The sequence below is a fragment of the Macadamia integrifolia genome, unplaced genomic scaffold (assembly GCF_013358625.1).
Source record: "Macadamia integrifolia cultivar HAES 741 unplaced genomic scaffold, SCU_Mint_v3 scaffold2274, whole genome shotgun sequence".
NCBI lineage: Eukaryota > Viridiplantae > Streptophyta > Magnoliopsida > Proteales > Proteaceae > Macadamia > Macadamia integrifolia.
This window is the reverse complement of record NW_024868606.1, coordinates 63,366-80,591: the sequence shown is the minus strand read 5'-3', so window position 1 is coordinate 80,591 and position 17,226 is coordinate 63,366. Positions and strand designations below refer to the sequence as shown.

The following is a 17,226-nucleotide window of genomic DNA, read 5'->3' as shown; positions in this document are numbered from 1 at the left end:
TTTTCTTTTTTTTTAAATTTACATTTTATAGATTTTTTTCTCTTTTGAGAAACCATGTTTTTCTTTTGAGAAATCATACAAAAAGATTATATTTTTTATTAAATAAAATAAAAATGTGCCATGAGTTTTAATTGGTTGACTAATAACAGAACCATAAAGCATAATTATTTACAAATTTACTTTTGTGACATTTGGTTTAGTCACTAGTACATTAAATATATAATTTTGTTATTTCATATTAATTCTTGTACTATTTGATTCAGTCACTATAGGGAATTATTATGCAACCCATGATGTTGTTTTGATCTGTCATAATAGGAACACTTATGATTTTATATATTAAAAATTTATGTGCTTTTGTTTTTCATATTATTATTTAGCAATTCTTTGATGAAAAATTATTAAAAATATAATGGGCATACAGTTACAATCTAGATCTATAGAGTTTTTGTAATTTTAAAGATTAGACTTCCACTTAGTGGGTTAATTCCTAAAGATGCGGAATCACTATAGACCATCTGGATGGATTGCAGTCAAGAAAACCATATGGCGAATAATGTGCTCTTGCCAACACAGGTGAGTCTTCGTTTGGTCGATTTTTCTTAATGGTGTGAGGGTGACGTTTTGAGCTTCACTATTTTGGAGGTTCTTGTCTTACCACCATAGGTGACGGAATCTACAATATGGTGTTTTTTGGCGTCTCGCCTTACATGTGAAAGATTTCACTGCATGTTGAGCGATCTTGCCACCACAGGTGTGACCCCAATGATGTTGGATCTTTTCCCAATTTATTTTTTTCATACAATTGTTAAAATTGGTATTAGGATAAATCTGATTAATAAACCCTAATTAGTCAGTTTTCATTATATTATTGGGATGTTGATATGCTTTTGGCTATTGCATATTGTATGTTTTGGTAAAATTTTGGTAATTATTATTGCCAGCTATGACTTCTCAATTATCTTCCATCAAAGTCCTGAATGGTTCCAATTTTAAGGAGTGGATAGACTCTCTTACTGTGTCTCTTGCAATCATGAGACTCGATTATGCCCTGAGAACTGATAAATCCCCCGAGCCCACAACTGAGAGTGATGCTACTGCAAAAACACTTCATGAAAAGTGGGAGGAGTCCAACAGATTGTGCCTGATTGTTATGAAGCATACTATGGACAAGACCATTAAGAAAAGTGTGTCTTCGAAAGAAAATGCTAAGGATTTTCTTGCAGTTGTTAATACAAAGTTTATCAAATTTGATAAGGCTGAGAAGGGAACATATTTAGAGTGGTTTTCATCCACTCGATATGATGGCACAAGTGGAGTACGTGATTATGAAAATGACCAATTATGCTACCACGTTGGGCGAGATGGAAGTGAAGATATCTGATTCTTTCCTTGTGTGGCAAATTATGCAATCACTTCCATCATCGTTTGATACTCTTAAGACCTCCAATAATGCACAAAAATTGGAGTGGAATCTTGAGGACATGACTTCCATATTGGTACAAGAAGAGGAAAGAAATAAGAAGGAAAATTTTAATTCTGCTTATTTTGTTTCCAATAATGGGGGTAAGAAGAAATTCAAGAAAAATTGAAAAGGCAACAAGCAAGAAAAATCAGGAAAAATAGAACAGAAAACCGATCAGAATCTGAAACCAAAGACTAAGGCTTTTAAAGAAAAATGTTTCTTCTGCAAAAAGGATGGACATATGAAAACAGATTGCTATGGCTATAAGAAATGGCTTGAAAAGAAAGGTACAGTTTATGTTAGTAGGAAACACCTAATGACTGTCTCTATGAAAGTATCATTTCAAGGGGTAGAGAGATCATTTAAGAGAAGAGAGAGATCATTTAAGAGAAGAGAGAGAAACAAAGTCACCTAAAGGAGCATTAGCATTGGCTAGGTTCCTGAAAAGAATTTTTTTCTCCCTTTCTTATACTGTGGATAGTTGCTAGCACAGCTGGAATGGATCAGTGCAATAGGCACTTAGAGGGTGAGACCCCATGAGGTCTTAGTTTTGAGCATAGTTAACCCCTATTTGTGTCTCCATTACCCCTGATTCTCCTTCATAGCATAAAAAAAACATATTTTCTTATGGGAAAAGTGTCCTTGAGACTACGATGTACTCTATGTTTAGAAACAATGAATGAATTTACTTATTCATTTTTAGAAAGAGAAAAAAAAAATAATGACGAATATGTAGGGGCATAGAATACATTGTAAGCTGAGAGAATCCTTAGGTTTTACTTATATTGTTCTTGTTTTATCGTTAATCAAGTCGGATTTTGCCTCTTCTATTTTATCATTGTTTTGTTTAAGGGGCTTGTGGAAAGGACACCCATGTTCAATCCCGTGTCTTAGAACAAACATCAAAAAACACATATAAAAATGATTAGATTCACACAAGGTAACACAAAGATTTAACTAAGTTCCCACATCAATCAAATTCAGGTTTTGCGGAAATGTTGTTTAGTGTATTGTTTTTTTACCATCCTTTTCATCTTGATCATTCATGGTTGAGCTGCTAGCACGCCAAACCCTATTATTATTATTATTATTATTATTTCACAGCTTTATACTCATGGATAGGGGTGTCAATTTGTGGCCCGAACCGGCTAAACCGATCGGGACCGACCGTTTATAGACCGGCCCGGCCCGGACCGTTTATTAAACGTGTCGGGCTTGAGCCCGGCCCGTTTATAAATGGTCGGTCTCGGTTTTGCTACTTGGACCGTCGGGTGCCCGACCGAGACCGACCGAATAATGCCCGACCGAGACCGGCCTATTGTGCACCGACTTGGCCCGACCCTTTAATGATTGTAAAATATCTATTTTACCCCCCAAATTAAAGAATAAAAACTAAAAAGTAAAGACATGTTCACATTTTAAATAATGGTTATATTTGGTATCATTTATTGATTTATTGTCATTTTTTTGGGCTTGCATGAGTGGGCCGGAATATAATAACACATTTTAAAGAGGGCCCGTTTAAAAACCGGTTAAAGCCAGTTTAACATTAAACATGTCCGTAGTCCGGTTAAGGCCCGACAAAAGCCCGATTAAGGTGGCCCGATTATAACCCGAGACCGACTGACCGAATATAAAGTGTACCATGCCCTCAATAACTAAGCCCGATTAGTTAAATGGGCGGACACGGTGTAGCCTTTGAAAGTCTTCAAGCCCGATCGAAACCGAACCGATCCAACCGGTTGACACCCCTAGTTATGGAGTCATGGGTGATGGGATCCCATGTCATGCGTGGGATGGCATGAACGTTACCATCTCCAATCAATTCTAAAAATGCTAACCTTTACGGAGATCTGAGGCACTGAGCAACCAATCATTTTTACCCACGCGCGTACTCCATGTTTTCTGTGCCACGTGGTATGTTCGGCAGTTTAGAATGGGCCTTCAGGCCTGAAATACAAGACATCTTTCTTTTGGTAAAACTGAAATACAAGACATCACGTGTTTCTTATGTCTCAGACAGACAAAGCAACAAAACGGCCAAAGTAAGGTCCCCCCTTGGCCCTAGTAAAAACAGGGAAACCTAAGGTCGGTGAGAAAAAGGGAATCGCTTTCACCTCAAAGGATTTAATCACCCATGTCAGTATCGATATGGATTGGTTGTGTGGAATTTGATCCCATGTCTGCCACCCAGATTTTTTTTTTTCTTTTTTTTTATATTATTTTGTCCTCTTAAATTTTTATACCCTCAATTTTGTGTTTGGTAGACAATGACCTTTGTGCTAAACATGAGGGGCACGATGATCATTATACACTTCTCACGTCATTAAGACAAGAAAGAAAATTTTCCATTTTCCTTTTTAACTTTATCACAAGAGATCGCGCCTGATTGTGTGAACCTTACATAAGCCCAATGATAGATTAAAAATAAAAGCCACTTGGATTGTTTTCTTAACTTAATATGTCTTTCCCCTAATCACTTTCACGCTTTTTAGGAACTTTATCCTCATTTCCAGACTCTCCAGAGTCCATAGTGGAATTCGTAAGGCAGAATATTCTTGATCAATCGAAAATATCCATTGACCAAATGACGAGTGGAGGAGGCAGAGAGGGGACATCTGGTGAGTGAGAGAGGATGAGAGAGAGAGACAGAGAGAGAGGCTAAACTTTTCTAAACTTTAATGAATAGCCTAATCTGATGAAGGGGTTCTCAGCTTTCCTTTGGCCATCTTCTTTTGTCTTTTTTAGCTTGTGGAGAAGCAATCTCAATCTCACTTTTCCTCCTGTCTACTTTTCTCCCCAATACAGTTCAAACCTGAAAGGGCATATGCGAAAGTCAAGCCACGACACCGTTATTGTTCTGATTATTTAATTCTATAACTGCGCTTTATCCTCAAAACTATATCTCAAACTCTAGACTTTCAAAGTGCGCTGTAAAAGGTTTCCATCTCTACAAGAAACGCACACAGCACGTGTTCGGTAAAATGTCTCAAAGACCAAAGACCAAAGACCAAAGCAAACCAAAAGCAAAAGCAAAAGCAAAAGCAAAAGCAAAAGCAAAGCAAGTTCGCTTTGGTCATTGGTGGGGGACTGGGAGGTGGGGAATGGGGATTGAAGTGAGACTAAATGGTTGACACATGTCTATGTCTGGTTGTTCGTTGCTTATACAATATGCTCAATTGGTCATTGTTGTATCAAGTAAATCTTGAAGTTAGGAAAAATATGGACAAATCTGGTGACTACAAACTATTCCAAATTCTGGCATTTGTTTTGGACTCTTTTTCCCGTCTCAGTCGATTTGAATCTTCTCAGTTCTAACAAGACGGTTTGTGGTTTGTCAAAAGAGAAGTACAATCACATGTCTATCTCTTTCAAGCCCTCCCCTCCCCTCCCCAGCCTCTCCATCCTACAAGCTTTGGTTAGCAAAAAGTGAGTTATTAATGGCCACCAGATCTGTCTTGATCTACAGCCATTCATTTCCCTAGCCCTAGCCCTTAAGAGTAAAGGCCAGTTTGATGTGAAAGCCTTCAAGATCAGAATCTTTCTAAAATAATGTAATGCTTGATAGCACCTGTCCCCTACTCTTACTACCTTTGCTAAGGTCTTACTCAATCACTGCTCCTTTCCAACGTAAATGCTCTTATGGTCCCAATCTACTGACGTAATGGTTGATAGCACCTGCGCATGTTCTTTTTTCTTTTTCTGAGTTATTGGATGGTATGAATAAGAAGGGTTTAAAGCCCAATACAGAAAGGCAGCGAGCACTCGCATGAATCAGATACTCTAAGAAATTCACCACCCAAGAAACTGGGAGGGTACACTCCTGCAAGGTAAGCCCTCTGCAACTCTCTCCCCATTCAGGTAAGCCATAGGCCGTAGTCCCAGGGTTTTATAACTCAGAATTGACACCCGAATCAATCAGCGCCGATTTCAGATTCAAATCGGTAAAAATCAATCAAAACCAGTCACTAATTTTAGTGAATCAGTCAGATCGGTCAGTGCCGATTCCAAGGTCAATCAACTGATTTCTGATCTGATTCACCGATTTTTAAGACACTTTGTAGCCCGTAAAAACCCCTCTGCAACTCTCTCCCCCTCCCCCTCCCCCTCCAACTACAATACGATTCACCAATTGTAGTTTTCTCTGTAGAGGCTAATTTCCTGGTAGGGACTTCTACTGAGGAGGGCTGTGGGTTTTCCATGTATCCTATAGAGGGATAAGGTATGTTCATAGATTAAGACATAAAATGAAGAAACTTGGGAATGAAATTTTGCTTTAAGAGATAAGTGACCAAATCCCATGTTAAAAAGTGTAGACCTTAACTAAGTTTTCAATGCATCACTTTCAACTAAGTGAACGGGAGTACAGGACACATATCAGACCTCCATTGCTCATCAAAGGCCCTCCGGCTTCAGCTGGCATACCAGTGCCTTGTTGGGGTGCCGGACCTGGGGAGGAGGGTGGTGGATGAGGGACAGGGAAGCCATCAGCCATATAATGCACGCCAGGGTTCCTCGACATCCCCAGATTTTTGTGAAGGAGCCAAATGGATTTGATCTTTCACAAAATGTAAATTGGCAATCTTTCCCAGGAACTCTCCCATTTCATATAGCACCTGGGGGGAAAAACCATTGACTAGTCAAATGTTATAATTTCTGACAGCTAAAGATCTATATGTATGTGATAATAACTAAATATCAAACAGCATCTACGATGCTGCTCATTAAACAAATAACACAGATTAACAAGAAAGAACACAAGGATAAGCTGTAACCCAGAAAAATTGCTAAATTCCTCACAAATTTGAAAAGTGCAAGAGACAAGTCAGTGATAAACACCATATCCACCATCAAAATACATAGTGAAAAAAGTCCAAAAATATGTGCCATAAGGAACTAACAGAAAGAAGCTAAAACACCAACCAGTTTTGCCAGCATTGGTTTGTGGAAATATGGGAGATCCACATTTAATAGATTATGGTAAGCAGCCACCAGATGGTGTTATCATGCTGAACATGGATATCGGTTGATCTTAAGTTGAAACCTTCTCTATGCTGATGTCATTAATGATTGAACAATCTACTTTATTGGGGTGAATGTGCCAGTTCTATTTCAGATCAAATGGAAAGTTTCACTGCTTTGTTTTTCCTACATTGGTTGGGGCTGATCTAATCCCTACTCACAATTAATTGTTGCCTTGTTGGGTATACCGTAGACCCAATTTGCCATATCAGTCTTGGACAGCAATTACTTTTGAATCTTACTCGAAGTGGGAGTTTCTAGGGACATATAATGGAAACCTATATATCATTAACCTATATTTCTCCTCTTTTCACAGTTAATAAAATCTTCTGAGAGTTAATTGAAGGATTTCACTGTTTTTAAACCCAATTTGAAGTGGGAGTTCTTGAACAATTGAAGCAAATTGCGAATTCTCTCTCACTCTTTGCTTAGAAAACTATGACTTCTTTACCTCCTTGAATTTTTTGAACCTTCGACAGATATCTCTGTTGTTTGATTCAAATTCAATGGAAACTCCAACTTTTTCCAATTTCAGCCTTCGTCCCTTACAAGATTTTATGTCTTGAAGAGACTTTCTCACTTTGAAACTTGTCTTTTCCCTATCATAACTGGGGTTTACCTGAACTGAAAAATCGGACAGGTTCAAGGGGCTCCTCATTAGCCAAAAAAGAGGGGGGGTGGGGAAGAAAACTAAAATTTGCATCATCCAACACATTGGCACTACTTCATTCCTTCATGGGAAACTTCGTGGCTTTTGTTCAGCATTAGACCGGTTGATAATCATGATAGGAAGTGTTTGTGAAAGAAAAGGAAGGTGGTTTCCCTAAAACACAAAAGTCAGGAGGCATTCTGCGTTCAAAATTCCCGTTCTTTCATTACTTAATTTAATATTTAAGTAAATTATGTGAAGAGACTTGCATGAAAGTTTTTGTGAGCTTGTCCCACGAGGCAGTCAAACAATAGACTGTTGAGCCTCAACAACCAAGTCCTATGACAAAACCATACTGGACAAAGAACCATCGACCGGTTAACAAAATATTTAGTTGGAAGGATCAAACCATTCAAACTGAACACTTTAACAGTGACCTCAGGTCACAGACCATTGTTATTGTATTCAGCTTAGGAAGCAATTTGAGGACCTCTCAATATAACACACTGTTAAGTTTGTCTCGAATTCTTGACCCTTTTTGAAGATTGACCCGCTCCAACATATTTTGGTGGTGACCCGAATGGGAATTTTTCTGAGATCTATGATGGAAGCAGAGGGGTTCGACCGGATTGACCGCGCCCGATGGGTCAACCCGCGACTTGGAGTATATAATGTATTGTTGTCTTGTTGAGAAAGTCATTGTATTTTGGGGGTTTTTCGAGCTAGGGTTTCAGGGTGAGTTTTCTCGCCACTGCTTGGGTGTAATCTCTCTTCTACATAGTGAAACATCTTCTTCTTCGCCTTAGGACGTAGCACACCACACCAGTGTGTGAACCTCATTAAATCTCTATGTTGTGCAGATCTATTGTCTGTTTATTTTCGTATTTCTTAGTGTTTGCTCTAACACACTTACCCTTACAGCTAGTCTAGGCAAGTGTTTTTGTCGTAACAATGACTCATCCATAATGATGAATTGATGATTACCAACTTACCTCATGTATTTTACTTGAACCACATTAGACACTATTTAGACCATCAACTATTGGCACTGAAAGTTTGGCCTTTGGACTGTACACAAGCATTTTTGTAGGTAGTGCACACTGACATTACAGCTTAGAAATTGCAACCCCTCCCCCCCACCAAAAAAAAATGTATCAAATGGAGATAAACAAGCATATGTTAATATTTCCAACTCCTCACTTTGAACCAAGAACCAAGAATGGTAGCTAAAAGCCTGTTTTCTTACTACAACATCTCAGACAAAAACAGGAATAACACAACCCATTTACTCATCGTGTTATGAGTTCAAGGTTCCAACCCTAGCACCAACTTGCAAATAAATTGGTTGTGTTCGGAGCAGATGATATATCAACCACTACGAATCAACTATCAGCCAGAAAGCTGCCACATCATGGTTGATGAAGGCTTCAATATTGATATTAGACATCTCCTGGAGAACAAATCTAGACAGATGGTGACCTCTCAGACAGACAATGAAGGAATCAAGTAGCAGACCTTGATTTCCAGAGCAGGGAACCTGGGGGGGATACATTTCAGTTTAAGCTTCTTCAACATGATGCAAAAGGGAGATCTACCCTTGTCTACTTGTTCTGTTATGGCTTAGTTCTTTCCATTTTCTGTTTTGTATCTTTCCACCCTTACATAGGAAAGGAAAAAAGAATGCTAATAACTGATGATACCCTTAACACATAATGACTTTTACTTTGTAGGTTCCTTGAAATTTGATTTACTACTAGAGACTAGACACTGTGTCACACCTGCCCAAGGAAGACGGAGGGAAAAGGAGTTCCCGAGGCCATTATTTTCCTTCTGAAGAGTCCATTTCTTTTCAATTTTTCTGTTTTTTTTTTCCTTTTCGATAGGTTGTGTGATTTAAAATATTAATATTTTAATTAATATATAAATTCAAAGACCATTGTAAATAAGTCATTTTTCAACAAAAATAAAATATTTTATTTTTTTGGTTAATTTAATAAATCACATCAATCCCATGTCCTCCTTAGCATGTATTTAAATCTCGAGAATCAGATATAGACAACGATTGGTCTGTCTTGGTTGGGATTGGTTGATTTTACCCTTTTCATAAAAAAAGGGTGTTTTGATGATTTTACCATTCATCCAATACTGATAGGCCGATTACTATACAATCCAATGATACTTGGAAACCTGCTCACCAGACTCTCCCAATGTTTTTTCTCATACCATGATTTAAAGCTTAAGCTATTGGTATCAGATCATCCCACACAGGCAATTTATATCAACACAAGCCAATATTGATAGTTCGTTGATCTCGTATTAGTGGAATAGTATAGACAAAGAATAAAACGGTAAAAATTGTTGCCTTTTAGTTTGAGCAAAGGTTTATTTTCATTTTGTTTTATAAGGTAGTTGTATATTATCGAACTCACAAATTATAGGTTTTCCTTTGCTTGAATGAATGTATGTTCTACCAAAAATTATTACCATTATGTTGTACTTCATTGATGCGGCGCTCTTCTATGTCGCTTGATTAATAATCCTCCCCTTTATGTTTATATCAATTGGATTGAAGCTTGAAACTGGAACCAAACACCAATATTGGTAGGATCCTTCCAAATGTGCCAATCGCAAAAAAGGAATATACAACAATATAGGAAATTAATGATAGAGAGTGGAAAAAATAGAAAGATATGTATGTGCAACTTCCAATTGGGTAAGTGGAAGTGCATTCGTGGAGATGAGAAGCTCAAACTGAAATTTGAAACAAACAAGCTCGGACTCTTGAAGAAACTGAAATTTGGAGATTTCAGGGATAATTTCTTCCACTATTTAAAAAGAGAGTATAAGACATGGATTTAGTGCACGGTATTGGAATGGGTATTGGCTATTCCGGAAATCGACGCAACACTGATATGGATCGTCACAGATCAGCTTATATAGTTTTCCTAAAAATATGGTTTTCTAGGTTTTCTTACCATTTTACTCATTGCCCGTACTATTCCATTGATATAAGATTGACCAACTACCAATATTGACTTGTGTCAATACAAATCATTAGTATCGGACAGTCCAATTCCACTACCTTAAGGCTTAAATCACAATACAAGAGAAACATTGGGAGCACAGTTCTAAAAATTGGATCTGATCAATCAAGATTGCCCAGATCGGATCGGTATCAGCCAAGGTCGATCCTCGATCCTCTGTGATCTGATAGCAATCTACCGGTAAGGTACAAGGTAAAATGGTCTAAAATAGAAATTTCTTTTTTAAAAACACGGGCAAATCCATCTGACTGAGTCCGATCCCAATCGATACTGATCCGATCCCGAGTTTTAAAACCTTGGTTGGGAGAGACTGGTGAGAGAGAGAAGGGCATGGGATTGATGTGATATTAATAAATAAAAAAAATGAGAAACCACTATTTAATTTACATTGTACTTTTGAATTGATTTATTAATAAAAATATGGGAGAGGGTTCTATAAAAGGTAGCGTGGCTTTTGCACCAGCATAAGGACCAATGGGAGCACACATGGAAGTATCAACAACGACCGGATTTCCGCCTTTCATGTGGGGTGAGCGGTCATTTCGCCCTCCCATGTGTCTTGGCATAGGTGTCAAGCTGCCTTTTACGGTTCTTTTTCCCTTAAAATATTAATATTTTAAATCACACATCCTATTGAAAAGAAAAAAAGAAATAGAGAAATTGAAAAGAAATGGACACTTTAAGAAGGGAGATAACGGCTTCAGGAACTCCTTTTTCCCTCCATCTTCCTTGGACAGATGTCGTGTAGCAATTGTATCAAGACCTGATCTGGACTCTTAAGTACACACCTCCCCCCAAATCTCCAATGCAAAGGTAAAGCAGCATTCGATTGTACAAATACAACGAGAAACCTTTTTATTTTTGTGGGGTGGGGCTGTTATATGAAAATCGAAGAAACGAATGAAATGCTAATAAACAAAAAAATAACAGGTGGCATAAACATCAATGAAGAAATACCTGAGAAATAGATCTTCCACAGAAAATTAACAAGAAAAATCTTTTTTTTTTTTGGGTGAAAAGAATTAAGAATAAATACCTCCATATCTTCATCTGAAGTTATTTGAGATTTATGTTGCCCTCTTGACCCAATGAGGAGAACAGTTGGTAGCTTCAAGATTCTGACAAACTGAAGCAAGCAGGCCAAGGTTTCATTGTGAATCTGCAATGAAGATGTTGGCTTACAGGTTTTGGCAACCATGGCTCGAGTAAAGTCTGTTGCAGGGCCAATCTGTGTACCGCATAGAGTAGTTTTCTGGCCATTTGTTGTGGGGTTTTCTGTTTCACACTTGAGCTTTGCTGCCACAAGGAATGGAACTATGATTGTGGGCACAATGGAAGAGTTTTCTCCTGTGATTGATGACAGGACTTCATGAATGGCACAAGAAACAAGTGGCAGCGCATATTCTTGCAGAAGCAATATGGACACCTGTCATATGAGAACAAAGTGAACAGAAAACAAATAAAATATATATATGTATATAATCAACAAGCATGATACAACTTATAAGCGACGCTCTAGAACATGACCAGGGCGTAGTGAAAAGTAAGCAAAGGCTAGCTAGAGGTTCCCTGTAAGCAACTATTGAGGTACAATGTCTTGTACTTCGTCGTAGTTTAATCCAGGGAGTACTGGTGGGGGCCCCCAATAGAATGGTGGTCCCGAACTCGCACTTGCCGATAAGCAGCCCATGGGGGTTGCAAGGGGGCAGGAGGTCCCCCTGCATAGCGGGGGTGTAAGGGGCACAGCCCCCCCGTTTGAATTTTTATTTGGGACTTGTTTACTAAGGGCAATTTTGTACTTTCTGGTATTAAGGTTTTTCGCTATATATTTGTAGCGAGGTTTACTTTCTCTGTAGGCAATTCTGAGAGGTGTGAGGACGAGCTTTGTAACCCTACTCTTCATTGATAGTGAAACAGGGATCTCATCTCATCAAGGACGTAGGCAATCTTGTCGAACCTTGTAAATCTATGTGCATTGTTTGTTCTTGCTTTTCCATTCTTTTCTGCATCGTTCTAGGGTTACGTTTCTACAACACGTGCTAGGTTGGAGCCTGAATGTTCTGACAATGTGCGGATTAAGAAGCTAGTCCAAAAGCATAGGATTAGGTTAGTATCTTGGAACATTGAATATTTAACGGGTAAGAGTCTAGAATTGATAAATGTCATGAGGTGACAAATGATTAACATAACCTGTATTCAAGAGACTAGATGGAAGGGGGGAAAAAGCTATGGATTTGGACGACTTTAAACTTTGGTATATTGGGGATAAAACAATAGAAATGGAGTGAGCATAATAGTGGATAAAAATGTAAAGAATGATGTGGTGGATGACAAAAGATTTGGAGATAAGATCATATCCATCAAGCTTGCGTTGGAGAAAGAGGTTATCAATACAATTAGCGCTTATGCACCCCAAGTAGGATTGGATGAGATGAGTAAGTTACAATTTTGGGAACAAATGGATGGACTAGTTCAAGGTTTTAGCCAAGGAGAAAAGATTATTATAGGGAGTGGTCGATTATTCTAGGGGCTGATCTAAATGTAAATGTTGGGAAAGATCCTAGAGGTTATGAAAGTATAAATGGAGAATATGGTTTTGAAGAGAAGAATGAGGAAGGGATCTCAACTTTAGATTTTGTTGTGGCTTATGATCTATCCATTGTAAACACTTACTTTGAAAAGAAAGATGAACACTTAGTTACCTTCAAGAGTGGGCCTCACAGTAGCCAAATAGATTTCTTCCAAATTAGAAAGTATGATAGATTATTGTGCAAGGACTGTAAGGTTATACTAGGGCACAACCTAACCCCACAATGATGCAGATCAAAGCCTACGAAGAAGAGGACTAAGAATCAACTTTAGAAAAAGAGTCTCTATTGTTCACAAGTTATTGTTCACGTGAACAGTACCCACATGAATAGTAACAAATATAGGTCCCACTTCCAGCTTGTAATGTGGAGAGATTCGAGAATAATCAAGGAAGATTATTGCCAATTAATTAGAGAAGTTATTAATCATCAACCAGCCTTATATGAAGGGAATATTTTGAAGATCTTGTGGGTCCTATAGCCAAAACATAGAGAAGAATAAGAAGATTTGATAGCTTGTTGTAGTGCTATTTTTAGGAAGTTTTCTTCCTTGCGTGGGGGATCTTATTAACTATAGATTAGTCTGCAATTTTAATTAGAATAGCTTTATGTAATAGGAAGTTTCTAATTTTAGGACTATTTATTTCTTAGTTGATTAATTTCTAATTTAGGACAAGAGGGATTTTCTTTCCACTCAAGAAAGAAGCCCCAATTGATGTAACCGATTGGCATTATAAATAAAGGAAGAAGGCTGATCTACAGCCCATGATTGAATTAAAAAAAAGCTTGTGCTGGAAAACTATGAGATGCAGTGTTGTGAGAGACAATTTGGGTGAGATGCCCATGGGAAGAGTGAGAGAATCGACCCAACCTATCCCCCTTCCCCCATCTATCTTCTTCTTCCCCTTCCCCTCTACTTTTTCTGTTTATTTTTTCATCTTTAATTTCCTGTTACTAGTCTCCTGCGACACCATCAAATCTGGATTTTTGTACAACAAGTTTATTGGAGATGTAGAGTTGTTGGAATATCGATCTTACTAGGGTTGGTTCTCGTTTGAACTAGCTCCTACATTACACAACAAGATTAATGGTCATAGATATGTACCTCATATACAAAATCATAAGAAAGGTGAGCTTATTTGCCCAAGGGTAAGCTAGAGGAGCTTAAAAAGAGATACCGTAAAATCATTTACCAATAAAGTGATCAAACAAGGAAAGTGGAACTTAGAGAGAGACACTAATACGATGTGGAATGAGATGACTATTTGTATAAAGAATATCGCTAAAGATGTCTTGGGCGAATCGAGCAGAAAATGACATTCTTCTAAGGATACTTGGTGGTGGGATGATGAGGTTCAAGCAACCATTAAATCTAGAAAGCAAGTTTTAAAACATGGCAAAGGACTAAGGATGTAGAGGATCTAAAAAAGTATAAAATTTTCAAAAATAAAGCTAAGAAGATTGTGGAAAAAAAAAAAAGACAAAGAAATATGAAGATCTTTGTAACAATCTGCGCACAAAGGAAGAGGGAAAATCTACCTATAAGATAGTTAAAATAAGGGAAATGAAGAGTAGAGATCTCAACCATGTTAGATGTATTAAAAGTGAAGATGGCAAAGTACTAATAAGGGATGAGGACATTAAGGAGAAATGGAAAGGTTATTTCTACAGCCTACAAAGTGAAGACATTTCGAGTAATAGTGTCTAAGAAGAATGCTTTACCCATCAAGACACCACACGTCATAGATATATATGAAAAATTAGGGTGTCTAAAATAAAAGAAGCTTTAAGGAGAATGAAAGTAGGCAAGGCACCAAGCCCAGATGACGTCCCAATAGAAGTGTGGAAAGGGCTTAGGAATCTGTGGAGTGCAAATCAAAAGGGCAATATCTTGCCAGAAAATTGTTATAAAATAGAAGATATCACTGCAATAAACAAAAAGAAATGGGAAGAAATCAAAAGCCATATTGAAGAAGAGGATGGAGCTCCTGCAAGCCAATTTCAGTGGAGAGGATGTGTTTACTTTGGCTAACCAAGTTGTTTAATAAGATTATGAGCATAGGAAAAATGCCAACTGAATGGAGGATAAACATTGTGGTTCTGGTTTACAAAAATAAAAATGATATTCAAAGCGGCAATAACTATAGAGGCATAAATCTAATTAGTTGTACGAAGAATTATGGGAGAGGGCTATTGAAACTCACTTAAGACAAGAAACTACTATTATGGAGAACCAATTTGGTTTTATGCCAGGAAGATTCACGACAAAAGTTATTTACTTAGGAGACTCATGGAAAGATTTAGTGATTGTAAGAAAGATCTTCTTATGGTTTTTATTGACTTAGGAAAATTATATGACAGTCCCTATGGAGTTAATTTGGAAAATACTAAAGAAGAGAAGTGCTTCAAGCAAATACGTGGAGTTGACATAATTAAAGATACGTATGATGGTGTGGTGAGTAGTGTAAGAACTGTGAGGGGTCAATGTAGTGAATTCTCAATTACAATTGGGTTACATCAAGGATCAACTTTAAGCTCTTTTTTGTTTGTGCTTCTCATGGATGATTTAACCAAAGACGTTCAATAAGAGGTTCCCTGGTGCATGTTTTTGCTGATTATATTGTTTTGATTGATGAGACAAAAGCAGAGATTAACACAAAGTTGGAGTTATGGAGATCAAACTTGAAATCAAGAGGTTTAAAGATAAGTAGAATGAAAGCAGAGTATATGATATGTAACTTTAGTTATATTGCGACGGATGGTGCGATGGTGAAAATTGACGAGAGGGGGATTCCAGAAAGAGATTATTTTTTATATCTGGGATCAATCATAAATAAAGAAGGTGATATAGAGGTCAATGTTACACAAGGAATTAAAATAGGATGGATGAAGTGAAAATGTGCATCCCGAGTGTTGTGTGATCGAAGTATTCCTTTAATTAAAAGAAAAATTTTATAGGATAGTTATACAACCGGCTATAATGTATGGTGCAAAATGTTGGGCAATTAAGAAGCATCATGTAAATAAACTCAATGTAGCGGAGATAAAGATGTTGAGATGGATGAGTAGGAGTAGCTCCAATACTTGATTAGCTACGAGAAAGCCGTTTGAGGTGGCATGTCCACGTTCAATAGAAGCCTTTGGATGTTCCAATGCAGAGGAGTGATTTTTATCAGGTTAAAGGATTTAAAAAACCTAGGGGTAGACCTAAAATGATCTTAGGAGAAGTGGAGAGGAAAGGCATGCATAGCTTAGGCCTTGTGTTATGACATTGAATTGAGCTGATTGGAGGGAAAGAATCCATGTAGCCAACCAAACCCCATTTAATTGGGATGAGGCTTAGCTGTTGAGGGGTGAAGGGTGAGGGGTGAGGGGTGAGGGGTGAGGTTATGTCTTTGTAGGATTGTACTTCTACGAAATTAAAGATAATTTAAAGACTACCCATTACGATACCACTTGAGATGATCAAGTCCATTAAATTGTAGTTTCTAATACTAGCTTTGTTTTAAAAGCCATTTCCTAAACCCTAATTGTACAAGAGAAAGAGAAAGAGAGTCCCATCCTCTTCAAAGTTTTTACTCATGTATGTACACTGATTTTATGTTTCCTTTTCCTTTCACTGTCATTTCCCCCCTATTTATAAAGAGGTCCAGACAGTTGATAGCAATCATTCTCCATGAAGCATGGGTAAGACATACACTCAGAAGAAACCTCGCGTAATATCTTAATGAGACGTGTAAGTTCTCCTGAATTCAAATTGAAAACAATCCGAAAAGTTTAACAACGAAATTTGAACTTGTCGAAGGAAAATAATCGTCGGTACCTGATAAAATCCCTCATGATCAATAAAGTGAACGGCGTCTACTAAAACTTTACGGTCGTTGATTCCGTACCTCTCAAGCGATAGCTCGAACGAGACTTCTCTGTAAAAATAAATGAAGATGAAATGGTTAACAGAGAAATGAAACACCTTGAATCTGAATAGTCTGAATTTTGAGGTGACGATAACCAAAAGTACTTATTTTTCTTCTTCTTTATCCCCAACCTAAAGAAAATTTTCTATTTAAGTAGGGTAAGAGGAATACTTTCTTCGAATAGAACCATCTTTCGCTTGCAGAGCTTCTGAGATTGCAGGGCCGAAGCCGTCGGCGTCTCTGTAAAGAAATATCACCTTCGAAGCTACTTGCATTCTCTCTCTCTCTTATTGAGACGCGGCAGAAAGACAAGGCTTTGCTTCCCCTTTTAAACCTTTGTATCCGCGATATAGGGAAAGAGGTAAACCAGAAATGGATTTCACACGGTCCCATCCGATTCCGGACCGTCTAAGATTGGTCTGGTTTAGGTTTTTGGTTTGATATATGTCTAAATCAAAATCAAACCAAAATTAAATAATTTTTCGTAACTTCAAAATCAGATCGATTCCATTCCATTCAGCTCTAAACCACCCCCCACCAGAAA

General features: G+C 37.7%; 1 protein-coding gene across 1 annotated transcript; it reads right to left on the bottom strand.

The window, feature by feature from the left end:
- Nucleotides 1–5,713: 5,713 nt before the first annotated feature.
- LOC122066158 lies at nucleotides 5,714–17,014 on the bottom strand. The gene is made up of 4 exons (XM_042629978.1): nucleotides 16,854–17,014; nucleotides 16,592–16,691; nucleotides 11,217–11,606; nucleotides 5,714–6,081 (listed from the first exon to the last, which is right to left on the bottom strand). The coding sequence occupies exons 1-4, from the start codon at nucleotides 16,955–16,957 to the stop codon at nucleotides 5,953–5,955; spliced, it is 723 nt and encodes a 240-aa protein (XP_042485912.1). The 5' UTR covers nucleotides 16,958–17,014; the 3' UTR covers nucleotides 5,714–5,952.
- Nucleotides 17,015–17,226: the final 212 nt, after the last annotated feature.